At 40.1% G+C, this 19051-nt stretch overlaps 1 protein-coding gene across 1 annotated transcript in view; it reads right to left on the reverse strand.

Moving 5' to 3' along the window:
- Positions 1-274: 274 nt before the first annotated feature.
- Positions 275-19051, reverse strand: part of BCHE (butyrylcholinesterase) — a 47766-nt gene continuing 28989 nt past the window's right edge. Inside the window, exons 3-4 of the mRNA XM_050965947.1 lie at positions 15142-15308; positions 275-2265 (exon numbers count right to left, since the gene is read on the reverse strand). Of these exons, the coding sequence (XP_050821904.1) occupies positions 2141-2265; positions 15142-15308 (292 nt within the window). The 3' untranslated portion in view covers positions 275-2140. The remainder of the gene's footprint in view (positions 2266-15141; positions 15309-19051) is intronic.

Consider the following 19051-nt stretch of genomic DNA (forward strand, 5'->3'; position numbering starts at 1 on the left):
GGTTAATTACACCGCTTGAGTGGATGTTTTAAAACCTTGAATGCAATAGCTGGGTTGACCTAACTTTTTAGTGTAGACACATTGTAGTTAACTATTTGCATTCCTTACTTTATGTATGGTAATTGCCTGTCCAAAAAACTGATGGCCTTTTGATTGTGCAGGTTGTAATCCAGGAAACTAGTCTTCCAATAAGTTGTGATAAAATTTCTAGTACTGACTTCCAAGAATTTGTACAAGAAATGTATCCCTTAATAAAGTATTTCTCAAACTTGGGATGCCACTTGTTTAGGGAAAGCCCCTGGCTGGCCGGGCCGGTTTGTTTACCTGCTGCGTCCACAGGTCCAGGCGATCATGGCTCCCACTGACCGCAGTTCGCCTCTCCAGGCCAATGGGGGCTGTTGGAAGTGGCGCAGGTTGAGGGACATACTGGCTGCCTCTTCCAGCAGCCCCCATTGGCCTGGAGCGGCGAACAGCAGCTGGTGGGAGCCACCATCGACCGGACCTGAGGATGCAGCAGGTAAAAACCCTGCCCAGCCGGCCAGGGGCTTTCCCTAAACAAGCAGTGTCCCAAGTTTGGGAACACTATCCTGATCAAAAGGGTGAACATATTTTATCAGCTAAGTGCTTGTTGCAAAAGAAGCTGTCATTCTTTTTTCTTGGAGTTTGCATCTTTATTTTCATCTGCTTCTCCATCATCTTAGTGTTATCCAGATCTCTTCAGTCTGCCAAAATGGACTATGAATTTCACCAAAGCCTGCTGTCTCAGGAGAATTCTGATAATACTCCTTCCAGATGGACCAAGGATAGCATCTTATTGTATTTTGTGGCATTTTGCTTCCTATTCAAGCCAGAACCAAGAAGTACAGATTAATGGGAAAATGGTCATACACGTCTGTTTTGGATCCACAAAAAAGATTCAGTTAGAATTTGTGGAAAACATTAGGGAGGATTTTATATGAACCAAACCTGGGGCTCAGTCCTACAAACCTAAGGGCCTACTTCTGCAAAATACTGATATCCTTCAGCTCCCAATGACTTCAGAGAGACTTGCCAGAATAATGACTAAACGCTACAGGATAGGGCCCATGTTCTACAGATTGTAATTTTTCTACCCTAATCAGGACAAGTGAGGTTATATTTCTGGTCTTTGGTAAACTGATGCGACTGACATTATGTTGAATATAGTCACTAAGGAGTAAATCTGAATCCATCCTTCAATGTGCAGGGAGCTCCACACTACAATGAATCTGGGCTAGTTCCACTGGGTGAAGAGGGACAGAATTATTCAAGGGTGAGAGTTCTCAGTGGGCATTTGCATCCCCTATCCAGAGCCCAGCTCCACAGGGAAGTCTTGCACAGGGCAAAGAGAGAGAGAAAGATGATCACAGAAAGGCTGGCCCTGGCTGTGGATCCATTACTTTGAGCCTTTGCTCCCTGATGAGTGCGATCACGGACAGCAGAGGTGCTACACAGATTGGCTCCACAGTGGTTCTATAACATAAGAGAAGGATTTTTTTTAACCCTGGCTCCTAGTAGGGAATATTAATGTATGAATACATGGACTGTGTGGTGATTCCCAGGAACTGGGCCTTAAAGAAGCAATTATTCAAGGTTTAATAACTCTCTTAAAAACCCTTTTGATTTAACAAGTGGTTAGCATTTGTTGTGTCCAGAAAAGTTATCATCTGTTTATGTCAACTAAATTACAACTGAAGCAAGGTTCATAATGCTGTGACATTGCCACTAAAGATCAACATCAGTTGTGCTTTCCAGATATTATAAAATACTGATATTTCTGTTTTAAAAATTACACTTTTTGTAATAGATAACAATGTTTCCTTGAAGTGAGACTTTAAGCTGCTAGTGTTTATGATAACATGTACATCATTAATCTTCATACTTTAATCTCTATAGTCTATTTGACATACTCTGAAGCTTTAAAAGGGTATGAGTGCCTTATATTGTTTATTGAGATACAAGGTAGAATATAAACTAAAAGATCTGGGGAATCAATATTATATTCATGACATTTTGTTTAATTTACATAATATGCTTTATTGCTAAACACGTTAGATAGTTACTGGTATGTTTACCTTGATCAATGGTAATATGGACATTCTCAAAAGGGTAAACCTATTAATTAGAGACCTGCACAGCTTTCCTTCTTGCTAGTGTAATCATTAAATTGATTTTTCCAGTCCATCATGTAATTGTTCCAGCGATGGAATCCAGCTTTCCATTCTCGTTCTGCTTCATCAATATTTCCTGTAAAACACATAATGGGTTGTATTAATCTAAATTTGATTTTTTTTTACATTAATTGAAAAATAATGTTGATTACCAGTGCCATTTTTCTCTAGATGGCACAACAGTTTCTCCTCCCTCTCTTTTATCCCCAACTATTGGAAATTCAGTGGCTAACATTTTAGCACTGCATCAGAAAGTAGTGAGTTAAAATGAACAATCATTCTGGCACAGTCTTAGGCATTATATATTTATGAAGATGAATTTGCTCTCTTTACACTGTATATATGTTTATCAAATAAATATGTATTATTTATCTCAGCTTTCAAAAGCAACCTCTGTTTATTTAAATCAAAACAGAATGATTTAATACACAGTTTCCAGTACAGTCCAGAAACCCCATTAAGGAGTGCTTGTGATAGAGTATACAATCCCTACAGTGGTATGGAAGGGGTTAAGTAGCTGCTTTGAGCAGGAGTGGCACTGCCCTCCTCACCTGCAAATCATTCCAGGACTGGAGGAGTTGTTAAAGGGAGGGAACTCCACTCAGGTGGGGTAACCCTGGAAAGGAAACAGACTGTTGAGCTTCTCCAGCTCCAGGAGAGGTGACAGTCTGCAGAAAGAGGGTGCAGATCACCTGAGCTAAAAGGGAGAGGTGGGGACTGAGACTTGCACTGGAGCCCAGTGAAATCTAAAGTGGACAGTAATTCTCCCAGGGCCCTCTGAAGTAACAACAGCCCATGTTCTAGAGGGAACTGCTGACAGATTTTTCTTTTCCTTTCTTTAGTTTAAGCTCATTTGCTGCCTGCAGGCTGTTTTGTTGAATCACCTGAGACCTGGAGAGGAGATGAAACAACCAAGAGGCCTTGGCCGAAGAGATGAGTTCTGGCCTGCTAAAAGGATACATCTTTGCAGCACCTGTTGAGGTGGGGGCAATTGAACTCATGTCTGCACTCCTCATGACAGTGCTGTACAAAAACATAGATACGTGGTGGAATCACGGCTCCATTCAAGTTAAGGCTGTTGCAGAGAAGCTAAATGAAATCTTTGCACCTGAGCCATTCTTTTTAGGTAATATATCAAAGGAATTATCCTAGATTGAGGTGTCAGTAGAAGAAGTTTTGGAACAAATTGATAAATTAAACAGCATCAATTCTCCATAACTGGATGATATTCATCCAAAGGTTCTGAATGAACTCAAATATTAAATTGAAGAACTACTAATTGTGGTATATTACCTATCACTTAAATCAGACTCTGTACCAGATGACTGGAAGATAATTAATGTAATGCCAATTTTTTAAAAAGGCTCCAAAGGTGATGTTGGCAATTACAGGTTGGTAAGCCTAACTTCAGTACCAGGTAAATTGGTAGAGAACAGAATTACCAGACCCATACATGATCATGATAGGTAAGAGTCAACACGGTTTTTGTAAAGGGAAATCATGCCTCACCAATCTATTAGAATTATTTGAAGGAGTCAACAAGCAAGTGGACAAGAATGATCCTTGCAAGTTGATATGGCATATTTGAACTTTCTGAAAGCCTTTTACATGGTCCTGTACTGAAGGCTCTTAATAAAAGTAACCAGACCTGGGATATGAGGAAAGGTCCTCTCAGTGATCTGTAACTAGTTAAAACATAGGAAACAAAGGATAGGAATAATTGGTCAGTTTTCACTGTGGAAAGGGGTAAACAGTGGGGTCCCCCAAAGACATGTCCTGGGATCGGTGCTGTTCAACATATTCATAAATTATCTGGAAAAGGGTTAAATGGTGAGGTAGTAAAGTTTTCATACAGTAATAAATTACTTAAGGCAAATCCAAAGCTGGCTGCAAAGAGTTTCTGCAGGATCTCACAAAACTGGGTGACTGGGCAAAATGGCAGATGAAATTTAATGTTGAGAAGTGCAAAGTGATCTACATAGGAAAACATAATCCCAACTATACATACCAAATGATAGAGTCTAAATTAGCTGCTACCACTCAAGAAAGATCTTGGAGTCATTGTGGATAGTTCTCTGAAAACATCTGCTTAATGTTTTCATTAATGTACAGAATGTTAGCAACTATTAAGGCAGGGATACATAATAAGACTGAAAATATCATAATGCTACTACATGGTATGCCCATAGCTTGAATACTGAGTTCAGTTCTGGCTTCTCCATCAAAAAAAAAAAGTTTTGTTATATGTGAGAGGTACAAAGAAGGGCAACAAAAAATGATTAGGGGCATGGAACAGCTTCCATAAGAGGCAGATTAAAAAGACTGGGACAGTTCATCTTAGAAATAAAATGACTAAGTGGGGATATGATAGAGGTCTATAAACTTATGAATGGTGTGGAGAAAATGAATAGGGAAGAGTTATTTACTCCTTAACACAAGAACCAGAAGTTACTCAATGAAATTAATAATTAGCAGGTTTAAAACAAACATAAGGAAGTACTTCACAGTCAACCCATCGAACACTTTGAAAAGGGATGTGATCAAGGCCAAAAGTTAACTGGGTTGAAAAAAGAATTAGATAAATTCATCGAGGATAGGTCCATGAATGGCTATTAGCCAAGATGGTCAGGAATACCACCTCATGCTCCATGTGTCCCTAAACTTTTAACTTCTAGCAGCTGGGACTGGATGACAGTGGAGGGATCGTTTGATAATTGCTCTGCTGTGTTCATTCTCTTTGAAGCATCTGGCAATGGTTATTGTCAGAAGACGGGTTACTGGACCAGATGGACCAATGGTCTAGCCCAGTATGGCCATTCTTATGTCAAAAGGGATCAAGTTTATTTGCAGGTCAGCTGAATTTTTGCAAACCTGTTTTGTCTGGAAATCAGGTTGGTAATTTACTGATAAGAGACTTTTCAATAGATGTTAATGCTTTCCTAGTTTCAGTTATATCAAGAGTAATTCAATACCTTTGCTTCTGGAACAAAGTGAAGGCAAAAAGAATGAAGATGTACAAAAAATAAAAAAATAGATGAACCAAACTTTTTGTTTTCAAAGCTCCAAAATAGTTGGAGCTTCACTAGATTTGAGTTTTGGGAAAAATTCAGATAATTTCTTGTTTTCTCCTGGTCAATTTTCTCATTAACAAAAAAACCCAAAGCTTGTGCGTTTCCAAATGTTGATAATATTAAAAACTTTTTTTGGTCAATAAACTATGTCAATATGACTCACAAGACCTGTATGGAGCAGATATGCACTATACAAAATGTTCTACTTTTACAGTCACTTTTCTGACCATCAGTGCTGCTCTCTGCATTATTTTTTTTTACTTCAAATAAGAAATCAGACTCTTAGATGAAGCCAGATTATTTGCAACTATGTCAAATGGATGGGTAATTTAGCATTTGGACCATTACTAGTACTATTTTGAGAAAAACACCTGAATCTTATTGCTTTTCTTGGCTTGATTATGATTATCCAGTCTAATTTATCCATGCAATGTTGCCCAATTATCGATTCAGGCAACTGTTACATTTCTTCCTGAATATTTCAGGTACAGAGGCTCAGATATTTCTGAAGTCTTAATGACTGGAAAGTATTCATGCCCAAATATTTTACAAACTTGAATACATCTCCTGTCCATACATCTCTAATCAGAAATAATTGATCTGGATCATAAACTATGAGCCACTTCAGTGCTACCTGACAGACATTAAAAGACGTGAGTGAGCTATAGAAAATGGGCTATGAGAAATTCAGACTAACCACCATTATGAATCTAAAAAAGAAAGAGAGACACTAAAGTCCTGAAATAAGAACTTGGGTTCCCATTTGTTTGCACTTTTTCAGTGATAAGATCAAAATTGAAGTCACAAGTCAATGCATCCCATTATCACCAATATCATCAATCTCTTTGAAGCGACCACCTGTCAGACTTAGATGGGCTGACAGAAAGGAGGCAAAAAGAGATTAGAGAATTCATCTTGACCAATGATTACAATTCAGAGCATGAGATTACTCAAATTCACTACCATATAACAAAAGCCAACCAATGAAATAATTAATACATTTTAACAGATGCAACAGCTTAAATGCAGTTTTATATGGTCAAATCTCCTTATATTTTCAAATCTCAAAAGGTTTTGTAGTCGATTATCCCAAAAGATTTGCAGGCCATGATTAAAAATAAAAATAATAAATTGTAAAATATAACAATAAATAATAATAACGAACAATAGATACATAATAATTAACGTGATAGAGAGTCTTTTTTGGATCAGGCCTCTAATGCTCAGTTTGACAAAGCAAGAAAACAAAGTGTTCCATATACCCACAGATCAAACAGTTGACAGCACATCCCTTCCCACATTGCTTTGGTGATGTCACAGTACCCTAATTTCAGTGTAGTTACATCAGAGATAAATTTGGCTCCATGCCCTTATTCGCCCCTCTGTTAAATCTGCCAAAAGGGCACCAGTTGTGAATGTATTTTTGTGTTATAGACACTAGGAGCTGGACAGAGGTCACATAACAGTTATGATATAGTATAATTTAGTAGGAAACATAAGTCAGGAGTAATTTTTTCTTCCTACCCAGCTGCTATTAGTACCTGCAAATATATTCCTGACTCTTAGCTCTGATAAATATTAAGAACTGCCCAGGTACAGGGGTCTGCAGCATTAGGTGTATTTTGAAATCTCTCCTGGATGTTCTTCAGTCATACATACAATTTCAGACGAGCTGTGCAGCTTTAACCCACAAAGCAGGTTTTTTTGTTTGCTTGTTTGTTTTTAAAGAAACAAGATTTTTATTTTCTTCTTCTTCTTCTTCTAACAGTCAGTAGAAATGTTCAGATGGTACAATATTGTAATAAGTTTTACCTCCCTTACTAACTAGGTTGCAGGAGGGTGGGACTATACAAATTAAATGAATGGACAGAGGATTTTAGGGGCCATATCGTTCCACCCCTGTATTATGTATTGCCTTAGTCTGAGACTAGTCCCACTAGTCCCATGAGTAATGGTTGCTGAATCTAACCCAAAGTAATATGGAAACTGGTTCTGATATTGAACTTTCCAACCTGTGGCATAAGAACATAAGAATGGCCATACTGGATCAGACCAAAGGTCCATCTAGCCTAGTATCCAGTCTTCCGACAGTGGCCAATGCCAGGTGCCCCAGAGGGAATGAACAGAACAGGTAATCATCAAGTGATCCATCCCATTGCTCATTCCCAGCTCCTGGGAAACAGAGGCTAGGGACACCATCCCGGCCATTCTTGGCTAATAGTCACTGTTGGACCTATACTCCATGAATTTATCTAGTTCTTTGTTGAATCCTGTTATAGTTTTGGTCTTCACAATGTCCTCAGGCAGAGTTCTACAGACTAAGGGTACGTCTACACTATGGGATTAGTCCAATTTTACATAAACCAGTTTTGTAAAACAGATTGTATAAAGTCGAGTGCATGCGGCCACACTAAGCACATCAATTCAGTGGTGTGCATCCATGGTCCGAGGCTAGCGTCGATTTCCAGAGCGTTGCACTGTGGGTAGCTATTCTGTAGCTATCCCATAGTTCCCGCAGTCTTCCCCACCCCTTGGAATTCTGGGTTGAGATCCCAGTGCCTGATGGGGCAAAAATCATTGTCGCGGGTGGTTCTGGGTAAATGTCGTCACTCATTCCTTCCTCCGGGAAAACAACGGCAGACAATCATTTTGCACCCTTTTTCCCTGGATTGCCCTGGCAGACAGCATAGCACGGCAACCATGGAGCCCGTTCAGCTCTTTTTTTTACTGTCACCATATGTGTACTGGATGCCGCTAACAGAGGCGTTACTGCAGCACTACACAGCAGCATTCATTTGCATTTGCATGATAGCAGAGATGGTTATCAGTCATTCTGTACTGTCTGCTGCCATTGTAAATTGGCAGTAAGATGAAGGTTATCTGTCATTCTGTACTGTCTGCTGCTATCATGGGCTGAGGTCGGCCAGGGGCGCAAAGGCAAAACTAGGAATGACTCCCTGAGTCAATCCCTCCTTTATGGTTTCTAAAAATAGAGTCAGTCCTGCCTAGAATATGGGGCAATTGTACTAGAGAACCAGTGTATCAGAGAACCAGAGAGTACAGCCTCTTCATGTCAGATCCGCAGAAATGATGAGCTGCATGCCATTCTAGGGGGTGCCCCTGCAACAACCCCACCTGTTGCTTCCCTGCTCTCCCAACCCTCCTGGGCTACCCTTGCAGTGTCCCCCCATTTGTGTGATGAAGTAATAAAGAATGCAGGAATAAGAAACGCTGACTTGTTAGTGAGATAAAATGAGGGGGAGGCAGCCTCCAGCTGCTATGACAGTCCAGGCAGGACATTAAACCGTGCGGGGGAGAGGAGCCCAGCATCCCACCGCTATGATAGTCCAGGCAGTACAGAATCTTTTCTTTACACAGGAAAGGGAGGGGGCTGATGGAGCTCAGCCGCCAGTTGCTATGATGAGGATGGTTACCAGCCGTTCTGTACCATCTACTGGGAATGACCAGGAATCATTCCTATTTTTACACAGGCGCCCCCGGCCAGCCTCACCTGAGGCCAGCCAGGAGCACTCACGGGCTGATGGTGACAAAGGATAGCAGTCATATTGTACCATCTGCCACTGGGGAGGGGAGAAAAGCGGATACTGCTCTTCACTGCTGAAGCATCGCGTCTACCACCAGCATTCAGGAGACATAGGGTGACATTGAAAAAAGTCAAGAAATGATTTCTTTCCCTTTTCTTTCACGTGGTGGTGGGAGGGAGTAAATTGACGAGCTATACCCTGAACCATGCTAGACAATGTGTTTGAACCTACAGGCACTGGGAGCTCAGCCAAGAATGCAAATAGTTTTTGGAGACTGCTGTGGACTGTGGGATAGCTGGAGTCCTCAGTACCCCCTCCCTCCCTCCATGAGTGTCCATTTGATTCTTTGGCTTTCCATTACGCTTGTCACGCAGCACTGTGTAGCCTGGAGATTTTTTTCAAACGCTTTAGCATTTCGTCTTCTGTAACGGAGCTCTGATAGAACAGATTTGTCTCCCCATATAGCGATCAGATCCAGTATCTCCCGTACGGTCCATGCTGGAGCTCTTTTTGGATTTGGGACTGCATCGCCACCCGTGCTGATCAGAGCTCCAAGCTGGGCAAACAGGAAATGTAATTCAAAAGTTTGTGGGGCTTTTCCTGTTTACCTGGCCACTGCATCCGAGTTCAGATTGCTGTCCAGAGCGGTCACAGTGGTGCACTGTGGGATACCGCCTGGAGGCCAATGCCGCCAATTTGCGGCCACACTAACCCTAATCTGATATGGTAATACCGATTTTAGCGCTACTCCTCTCATTTGGGAGGAGTATAGAAACCGATTTAAAGAGCCCTTTATATCGATATAAAGGGCCTCGTAGTGTGGACAGGTGCTCCGTTAAATCGATTTAACGCTGCTAAAATCAGTTTAAACGCATAGTGTAGACCAGGCCTGACTGTGCATTGTGATACTTCCTTTTGTTTGTTTTAAACTTGTTGCCTATTAATTTCATTTTGTGACCCCTTGTTCTTGTATTATGAGAAGACATTTTAATGATTTACATACAGCTGATTATTTGTCTAATGTGTAATGCTTTTGAATACTATTTTCGTTCATGTAAAATGTTCAAGTTTAATTCTTAGTTTTCTTAGGATATTTTTCTTAGCACATTCACAAAATCCACTGATAGGACTATTCTGACATTTTATCTTTGTTTTGTTTCTTCATAGGTAATACAGAATGACACAATCTTGCTGTAAATTAAAAAACTGAATTATATTTTTAAAAAGACCAGAGGAAGTAATAGAGTAGAAACTGAAAGTTGTTCTGCCTATAGCCAGCTCAAGGGGAAACAGACAATGCGGTAGTTAGGCTCTGTATGCATTACAGGTTCTTGGAGTATTGGAAGGAACTTTCATTTGAATACATAATATTTTGATCATTAATATCTCTTAGAACTGGAGGGTGTTCAAGAGTTAACAAACTTCTTTTGAGTAAATTGATCTATTATTCTAGTTCCTATTCCTTACAGGTAAGGACTAGTGTCTTCTGGCTCTTAAACTTCATAACCCTATTAGAATCTGTCATCAGGAGGAGTACTGTGAATTGTGCCAATGCTAGTACCCTCAAACTAATCTTTTTGCCTTGTGTATGCTGAATATTTAAGTCTGTTCCTCCCATGGTATTGAGTTTCCTGAGTTTTTCTTAAGGCCAGCGAGACGTTGAGAGCTCTCAGTCCCCTGCGGGAGCCTGTCAGCCCCCTATAGAACTGTAACCTGAGAATCTAGAGCACACACTCGACAAGTCCAAGGCCCAATTTATTAGGGTACTTGTCTTGTCAGAACAAATATATATATATATATATATATATATATATATATATATATATATATATATATATATATATATATATATATATATATATATATATATATATATATTGCAACTAAGGTCCTCAATGATAGTGTGGTAATCCACCCCAAGTAAAGACACTAAGAAACCCTCAAAACTGTACCAACACTAAATACTCTAGAAATATTCAGAGACTGGCATTTCCATTTGTGTCTCTTTTTGCTATCTGGATGTGTGAGATTTGTTTTTCTCTTATTAATTTTCTAAATCTGCAGCCATACTATAAGCTTTGCCAGCTCTGGGCATTTTGCTTCCCCAGGAAACCGGAAAAGATCCACCCTTGCAGACTGGAGTCACTAAACATTTTGCTGTCTCTTATATTTTACTACTTTAGCCAACTGTCTGTCTTGCTTAGTGTGTGGTAGAGCCAGCTTTGCTGTTGAGCAGCATTGGCGCTGGTCATTACCTAGATAGGAGATCTCAAAGTAATAAACAGGATAGCAGAGGAAGATGAGTGAGTAGGTGGCTCAGTACCAAGCTGATTCCCTAGCATGGTGACAGAGTACACTGTATGGCTGGAGGTGGCATTTTTCAGATAAGGCATAAAACTGAGGCTCTGACCACTTGAGGTAATTAAAAATATTCAACTGCCCTTTTAGCAAGAGTAGACATGTCAGCTTGGGTGTCCTCTTCAGATTCCAGTTGGAATCATTACACTCCTGTCTACCTAAATTCCAGCTGCATTTTCAACTGGATATCATATTTTTCTTCACTTCTGTCCTAAATATTGTGCAGTGTTGCTGTACATTAAAGCAGTTGTGACTTTCCACCTAAGAGGTGGCTATGTTTCAATGTTGGGTAAAGGCGATCTGCGGATGTATCTCTGTCTATGGTATGTAAAGTCCTTTGGGAACTAAAGAAATACAAAATAATATTTTTGAACTTAATGTTTCATTGAAAGGAACCTTTGCAATGAAAGTGCATCCTAGGAAGTTTATCAGTGGAAACTGAAATGATTTTTTTTCTCACAGCTGAAAGAGGTTGTGTAGGAAACATAAATATCCAAAGGTCTAATGTTTCTGTTCTAAAAACAGGCAGTGCCAAAACAACACCACCCACTAACAACATTCAGTCTCTTTCTTTTACTTTTGTTAAGAGTATGTTATGAAATCTTTCAAAAATATTTTAAACATGCATATTAAGTTAGGGATTAAAAGAAATGATTTATGGTATATCAAGAAACATACTTTCATTTCTCTAGGCAGATCGTGAAAGGTGGTTTGTGATCTTTCCCCACCCAAGGCCATGAAAGGCAAGTCTGCTGGGCTGTCAAGAGATGCTGAAGCATGTGTGTTGATATAAATCGTGTCACAGAACATTTGGTATACACAGTACATTCGTATATCAATAACATCATCCAAACAGATGGAGTATACAATTATCATTTTTATGAGTAATGCCTGATGATCAAAACGCAGATTAAACCAAGTCTGTGTAGATCTGAAATATCCACTTCTTGCCTGAAAATGACCCAAATTCACACAGAAAAAATATACTTGCTGTTTTGTAAAATCTCCCACGTAGTCACCAAATGGCAGGGTGTCGTGAAAAAGAGACACAGCAAAGCATCACCCAAACAGCAAATAATACATTGAATTGGTTACAAATGCTGCTTCCTTTCCCTTCTTTTATTTAATAAAATTAGATCTGATGCTAAGAGCTACTGAACATCACCTACAACATGCTGATGAGCCCAGCCAACCATGGGAATATTGCACTCAGATAATGTAGCACAGTATAAGAGCCTAAATAGATCAAAATAGATTAAAACAAATGATTTCAATAGACAATTTGAGACCATTCCCATGATCCAGTCCTATCCCTTTAGATTCTGTGATTTCAAATCCAGGAAACTGCAGTGATAGGATCTCAATCAAGTATAAAAATATTGGTCTGATTCTGCTCCCTTTGAAGTAAATGGGGAAAGTCATAATGATTTCAGTAGGAGCACGATCAGAACTGTAATAGACCAAAGGGCACAAAATGGGAATGAATTAATCATTTCAGAAAAACATAACAAAAACAAACTTTTGCCACCATGAACACTTACCCACTTCTAGAGCCAACTTCTAGAGCCAACCTTAAACTGAACTTTATGGAAGGATGTGAAATTATCACTTAACCTTTCCAAAACCTGATTTTATTTCCACGCATTTCTTTCCTTCTAGGCTTAGATGAGGGTTGGAACTCCAAAAACATTTTTATAAAGACTGTTCCTGAAAAATATCCAGAGGCACACAACCCTGATCCATACCATTGGCTCACTAAAATGCAAGATACTAGAACCCTGACAGGAAAATCAGTTTTCAAGAGATATCTAGCCAGTTATTGAAGTCTGAATGGATTTGGATAGGATAGCAAAGTTTCAGTCTTCATGACTAAACCCAAATTCCAAACCTCACTGAAACCATAACTCCAAATCTTGTGACAATTCTCCATCACTAATAAAAAGTTATTAAAAGTTATTTAGACAAAAGCATCAGAGGGGTAGCCGTGTTAGTCTGGATCTGTAAAAGAAGCAAAGAATCCTGTGGCACCTTATAGACTAACAGACGTTTTGGAGCATGAGCTTTCGTGGGTGAATACCCACTTCGTTGGATGCGTATAGTGGAAATTTCCAGGGGCAGGTATATATATGCAAGCAAGCTAGAGATAACGAGGTTAGTTCAATCAGGGAGGATGAGGCCTTGATCTAGCAGTTGAGGTGTGAAAACCAAGGGAGGAGAAACTGGTTTTGTAGTTGGCAAGCCATTCACAGTCTTTGTTTAATCCTGAGCTGATGGTGTCAAATTTGCAGATGAACTGAAGCTCAGTAGTTTCTCTTTGAAGTCTGGTCCTGAAGTTTTTTTGTTGCAGGATGGCCACTTTAAGGTCTGCTATAGTGTGGCCAGGGAGGTTGAAGTGTTCTCCTACAGGTTTTTGTATATTGCCATTCCTAATATCTGATTTGTGTCCATTTATCCTTTTCCATAGAGACTGTCCAGTTTGGCCGATGTACATAGCAGAGGGGCGTTGCTGGCATATGATGGAGTATATTACATTGGTGGACATGCAGGTGAATGAACCGGTGATGGTGTGGCTGATCCGGTTAGGTCTTGTGATGGTGTCGCTGGTGTAGATATGTGGGCAGAGTTGGCATTGAGGTTAGTTGCATGGATTGGTTTCTGAGCTAGAGTTACTATGGTGCGGTGTGCAGTTACTGGTGAGAATATGTTTCAGGTTGGCAGGTTGTCTGTGGGCGAGGACTGGCCTGCCACCCAAGGCCTGTGAAAGTGTGTGATCATTGTCCAGGATGGGTTGTAGATCTCTGATGATGCGTTGGAGAGGTTTTAGCTGGGGACTGTATGTGATGGCCAGTGGAGTCCTGTTGGTTTCTTTCTTGGGTTTGTCTTGCAGTAGGAGGCTTCTGTATATTATTTCATCGTGCAGGTATTATAGTTTTGAGAATGCTTGGTGGAGCACATCACATGATCCATTGTCTACAGCCAAGCACTGAGGTACAACCGCATCTGCTCTAACCCCTCTGACAAAGACCAACACCTACAAAATCTCCACCAAGCATTCTTGCCAACTACCAACCAAAACCAACCAACCAACAAACCAACCAACCAAAACCAGTTTCTCCTCCCTTGGTTTTCACACCTCAACTGCTAGAACAGGGCCTCATCCTCCCTGATTGAACTAACCTCGTTATCTCTAGCTTGCTTGCATATATATACCTGCCCCTTGAAATTTCCACTACATGCATCCGACGAAGTGGGTATTCACCTACGAAAGCTCATGCTCCAAAACATCTGTCAGTCTATAAGGTGCCACAGGATTCTTTGCTGCTTTTACTGCAAAAGCACTATGCAAACAATTTTAATTGAAATCCAGTGGTATTTTGCACTGGCCAAACCCTGAGATTTCTCCATTCTTTTTACGCAGTCTTTATATAACAACTGCATGGTTGTCACCAGAGATTGAGCCCTGGAACTCCAGAAATAAATCACAAGCCTCTACAGCTTGGTGCTAAAGAACCAAATCCCCCAGCTGGCAGCAGCAGCAAACTCGCAGCCTCTGTGGATTAGGTACAAAGGGTAGAGAAAACTCATCCTAAGCATCTGCAGCTCATGGCAATTCTAATCCCAAACAATCTCCCATTTTTGGCCATCATGGTCAGCTCTGGGGACTGAACTTGGTACCTCCAGCATTAGCAGCCTGCTGCACTACAGCTTCAACAAAAGCCCCTCAGCTGGAAGCAGACATATCTGTTCTCTGTGTATCAGACACATTTGGGGTTGCATAACACACTGATGAATAACAAGGCAAACTCCTGCTGAAGTGAATGAGAGTTTGCCTGAGAAAAGACATCAGGATTTGATTCCATTGAAACAACCTTTTCAAATATAAGCTTTAAGATTCAAATGAAATACAGTGCTACTATCAGGAAAGTGAACTTCTATTGAGCAGCATACTCTGTGTGTGCATATTTACCAAAAGTTTACCTGTCATCTCCAGGACTTTGGGAAAAAATACATTCCAGAATCGACACTGCTGGGCACGTAATTTTGTATATATCTTTGAAGCTTCAGTGTTTAATGTTAAGTATTTTTGTTCAGCTGTAGTGAAGATTGGCCATCTGGTTCCATTGATCTGAGTCCCATTTGGAGTTCTAAATGATTAAAGAGAAATATTTCATTTCTCATGGGAAATTACCTGTGCACATCAATAGAATAAAATTATACTATTGACAAGTTATATTATTTCAGACATCAATATGTTAGTTTGGAATTACAGGAGCACCTTTGTACACGATAGAAATAAAACCACCACCCAAAACAGTAAAACTTTAAATTTTTCATATCACTAAGGTTAATTAACAAAAGTAAAAATAAATATATTTAGATTAGTTCTTGTTTTTTTTCTTATCCTGAAGGAAAAATAAAGTTAATAAAACCAACCTACATAAATTGCATATGTTGAACCCAGAAGGTCTGATAGAAGATACAATCTGTTACAGGTGACCCCAAAACAGTAAAGCTAGAAGCTTGCATTACATATATTTTAATTTGAATGCTAATGTCTAATTCTAATATGAGACCATTGGATTGCATTGTTCAGGTAGATATGAAGGGTCTACAAGTAAAGGTTTACAGCTGTGTAAATGAAGTGACTGGAGTCCACTTTGGTTAGAGCAAGGTCCAAGAGAAGAAGACAATGTCTTTTGTATTAGAAGAAAAGGCCCCTAACTACAATGTGCTAAATACCCCCATTGAGTTACTGAGCACACTGAATCACAACTCATTCTGAAAGCAATGAGAATTAAAGGGTGCTGAGCATCTAGTAGGATGTGATTAGCTTCCAACAGGAACAGGACCATGATTATTATTAGTTGTAGTGGTAGTAAATATTATAATAGGCGCAAGGGATAAACTGAATTTAAGATGGGGATATGGTTTTAGGGCCATAGAGATTTTTATCCATTTTTTTTTTCCTAGAGAGGGATGAGTTTTATAGTGTAGAAACAGATAGGACTTTATGAAAAAGAAGTTGGTTTAAGTTTCAGAAGAGAAGTCTTAAAATCATTTATGGGTGCAGGAGGCCTTTGAGACAGAGTATGATTTACATAAAGACTGGATGATTTGTGACTATTAAAAGGAAAGGTTATGGAAACTTAGACAGGGTGGAAAAAACAGTAATTAAACATCCTACTTCTTAAAATAGTGCTTAAAGAAGGAGAACGCTTTTGCTTTCTTTGCTGGCAACTACTGCCCACGAGTCTGGAGTGTCTTCACTTCAGGTAGTTAGTACAATGGTGAAGCACTGGACAGTAGCCTTTCCTGTCCTGCTGATGCATTATGTACACAGGACAGTCTCCTCCCTCCACATCAGAAGTCTTTTTCATGGTATGAGGGCAATTCCAACCACATACAGCTTCCTGAATAGCTGTTGAGGAGGAGGAGTAGCTGTCATAAACAGATAGCTAAGGGTTAATGTCTCTTTCACCTGAAGCACCTGACCAGAGGACCGATCAGGAAACCGGATTTTTTCAACTCTGGGTGGAGGGAATTTAGTGTCTGAGTCTTTTGTCTGTCTGCCTGCTTTCTCTGAGCTTTGGAGAAGTAGTTCTGCTTTCTAATCTTCTGTTTCTAAGTGTAAGGACAAAGAGATCAGATAGTAAGTTATATGGTTTCTTTTCTTTGGTATTTGCATGAATATAAGTGCTGGAGTGCTTTGATTTGTATTCTTTTTAAATAAGGCTGTTTATTCAATATTTCTTTTAAGCAATTGACCCTGTATTGTATCATCTTAATACAGAGAGACCATTTGTATGTATTTTTCTTTCTTTTTATATAAAGCTTTCTTTTAAGACCTGTTGGAGTTTTTTCTTTACTTCAGGGAAATTGAGTCTGTACTCACCAGGGAATTGGTGGGAGGAAAAAATCAGGGGAGATCTGTGTGTTGGATTTGCTAGCCTGATTTTGCATTCCCTCTGGGGGAATAGGAAAGTGCTTTTGGTTTCCAGGATTGGGAACGGAGAGGGGGAGTCACTCTGTGTAGTTTCACAGAGCTTGTGTCGGTGTATCTCTCCAGGAGCACCTGGAGGGGGGAAGGGAAAAAGGATTATTTCCCTTTGTTGTGAGACTCAAGGGATTTGGGTCTTGGGGTCCCCAGGGAAGGTTTTTCAGAGGGACCAGAGTGCCCCAAAACACTCTAATTTTTTGGGTGGTGGCAGCAAGTACCAGGTCCAAGCTGGTAACTAAGCTTGGAGGTTTTCATGCTAACCCCCATATTTTGGACGCTAAGGTCCAAATCTGGGACTAAGGTTATGACAGTAGCATTCAACATAGAAAAGTAAATAAGAGGAGTACATGGTTCAGGCAAAGTGACCTCTTTCAGAAGATAAAAAAAAGAGAATCCCAAAGGGTACGGGATTCAGATGGGTTCTGCTTATCAGTGATGGGGATGGGAGTGGTTGGAGGATAAGTAATATTCATATCCAGTTATCTAATTATTGCTAGAACATCAGGCCTATTCTCTATATTCTGAATTAATCTAGTTATTGGTCCATCTCTAGTGTTCTGCTTTATTTTAAAGCATCGGGTACTGGCCCCTGGTGGAGACAGGATATTAGATTAAAAGATCCATTAATCTGATCTGGCATGGCAATTTCTATGTTCCTAACTCACTCACTTCTTTACTAATTCTGCTCTTATTAACTTATGGAACCCTTTAACTGCACATTTATTTGTGGCTTCTGAAAACAATGACTTAAACAGAGTTGACTTGTACTTCAGTTCAAAATCAGAGCACTAATAGTGCTGTCAGTATTCATTTTATAGCCTTTATGCTATAAAATAAATCATGACATTCCAAAATGTAATTTATAGATAACAAGGAGGTTTATATCTGAATGCAGATATACTTTACTAAAAATGATTGAAAACATGATCAGATTAATACAGTATATTGCCATACCAGAACATGCTGATTATAACATCTTCTCTACACTGCTACAGCATTTACCATCTTAACTAGAAATGTACTGTAGCTCCCTTCTTACTGAAAACTTCCAGAAAATTTAAAAAAAAACAAAAAAACACCAGTTCCCAGGTACGATACAAAGAGACCACAGGATTATAATATTTTTAATTTGTAACAATTATTTAGGTTTGTAATCTATCTGCACACATCACACCTATATTTCATTCCTTCTTGCTAAGAATGTTGCCATGAGCATTGTAACTCCCAATATAATCTGGGAAATTCCATGGTTTATGGAGTTAATATAGTCAATGCAAATAGAATTAACTGTATTAAGATAATGTTACGATTACATAGGCAAGAACTCAAGTGCCAAGCAATGACAAAAATGAGGTTGTATGCATAGCCTGAACTCTGCCCCCTTGTGGAAGCAGAGTTCCACGTAACTGGCAAGAACCTGGTCCTGCTGAAAATTTTATGTGTAGGACTCATCATGATCCATGGAAACCTGACTCCAGTTTCAATGGCTGCCTATCTCCAAAGTCTTCTGTTCACCATCTCCCCAAAACTCCCACTCCCTAGTCAACCCCAATTCCTGAGAAATTCCAGATACTTCTTCCCTAGGAAACTCCACAGTTTGCCCACATACTAAAGAGCAAAGGAAGGGAGAAGCCACTCCTATGTTCATGGGTGGCAGGTGAACTGCTGGCTCTGGGAGGCTAGCTCCTCAGACCTGCCCCTTCCATGCCCACTGCCGGAGCCCAGAGCTCCCCCACTGCAGCTGCTGGCCCCTGCCCCAGGCTAGCGCCTCCAGCCCCTCCCCCTCCAGGCCCAGAGTGCCAGGCGGCTGAGAAGTCTGGCTCAAGTCCTCCCCACCCAAATAGTCCCAGCCCCAGAGCACAGCCCCAAACCCCCTAGCCCCAGAGCACT

The sequence above is a fragment of the Gopherus flavomarginatus genome, chromosome 8, assembly GCF_025201925.1.
Source record: "Gopherus flavomarginatus isolate rGopFla2 chromosome 8, rGopFla2.mat.asm, whole genome shotgun sequence".
Classification (NCBI taxonomy): domain Eukaryota; kingdom Metazoa; phylum Chordata; order Testudines; family Testudinidae; genus Gopherus; species Gopherus flavomarginatus.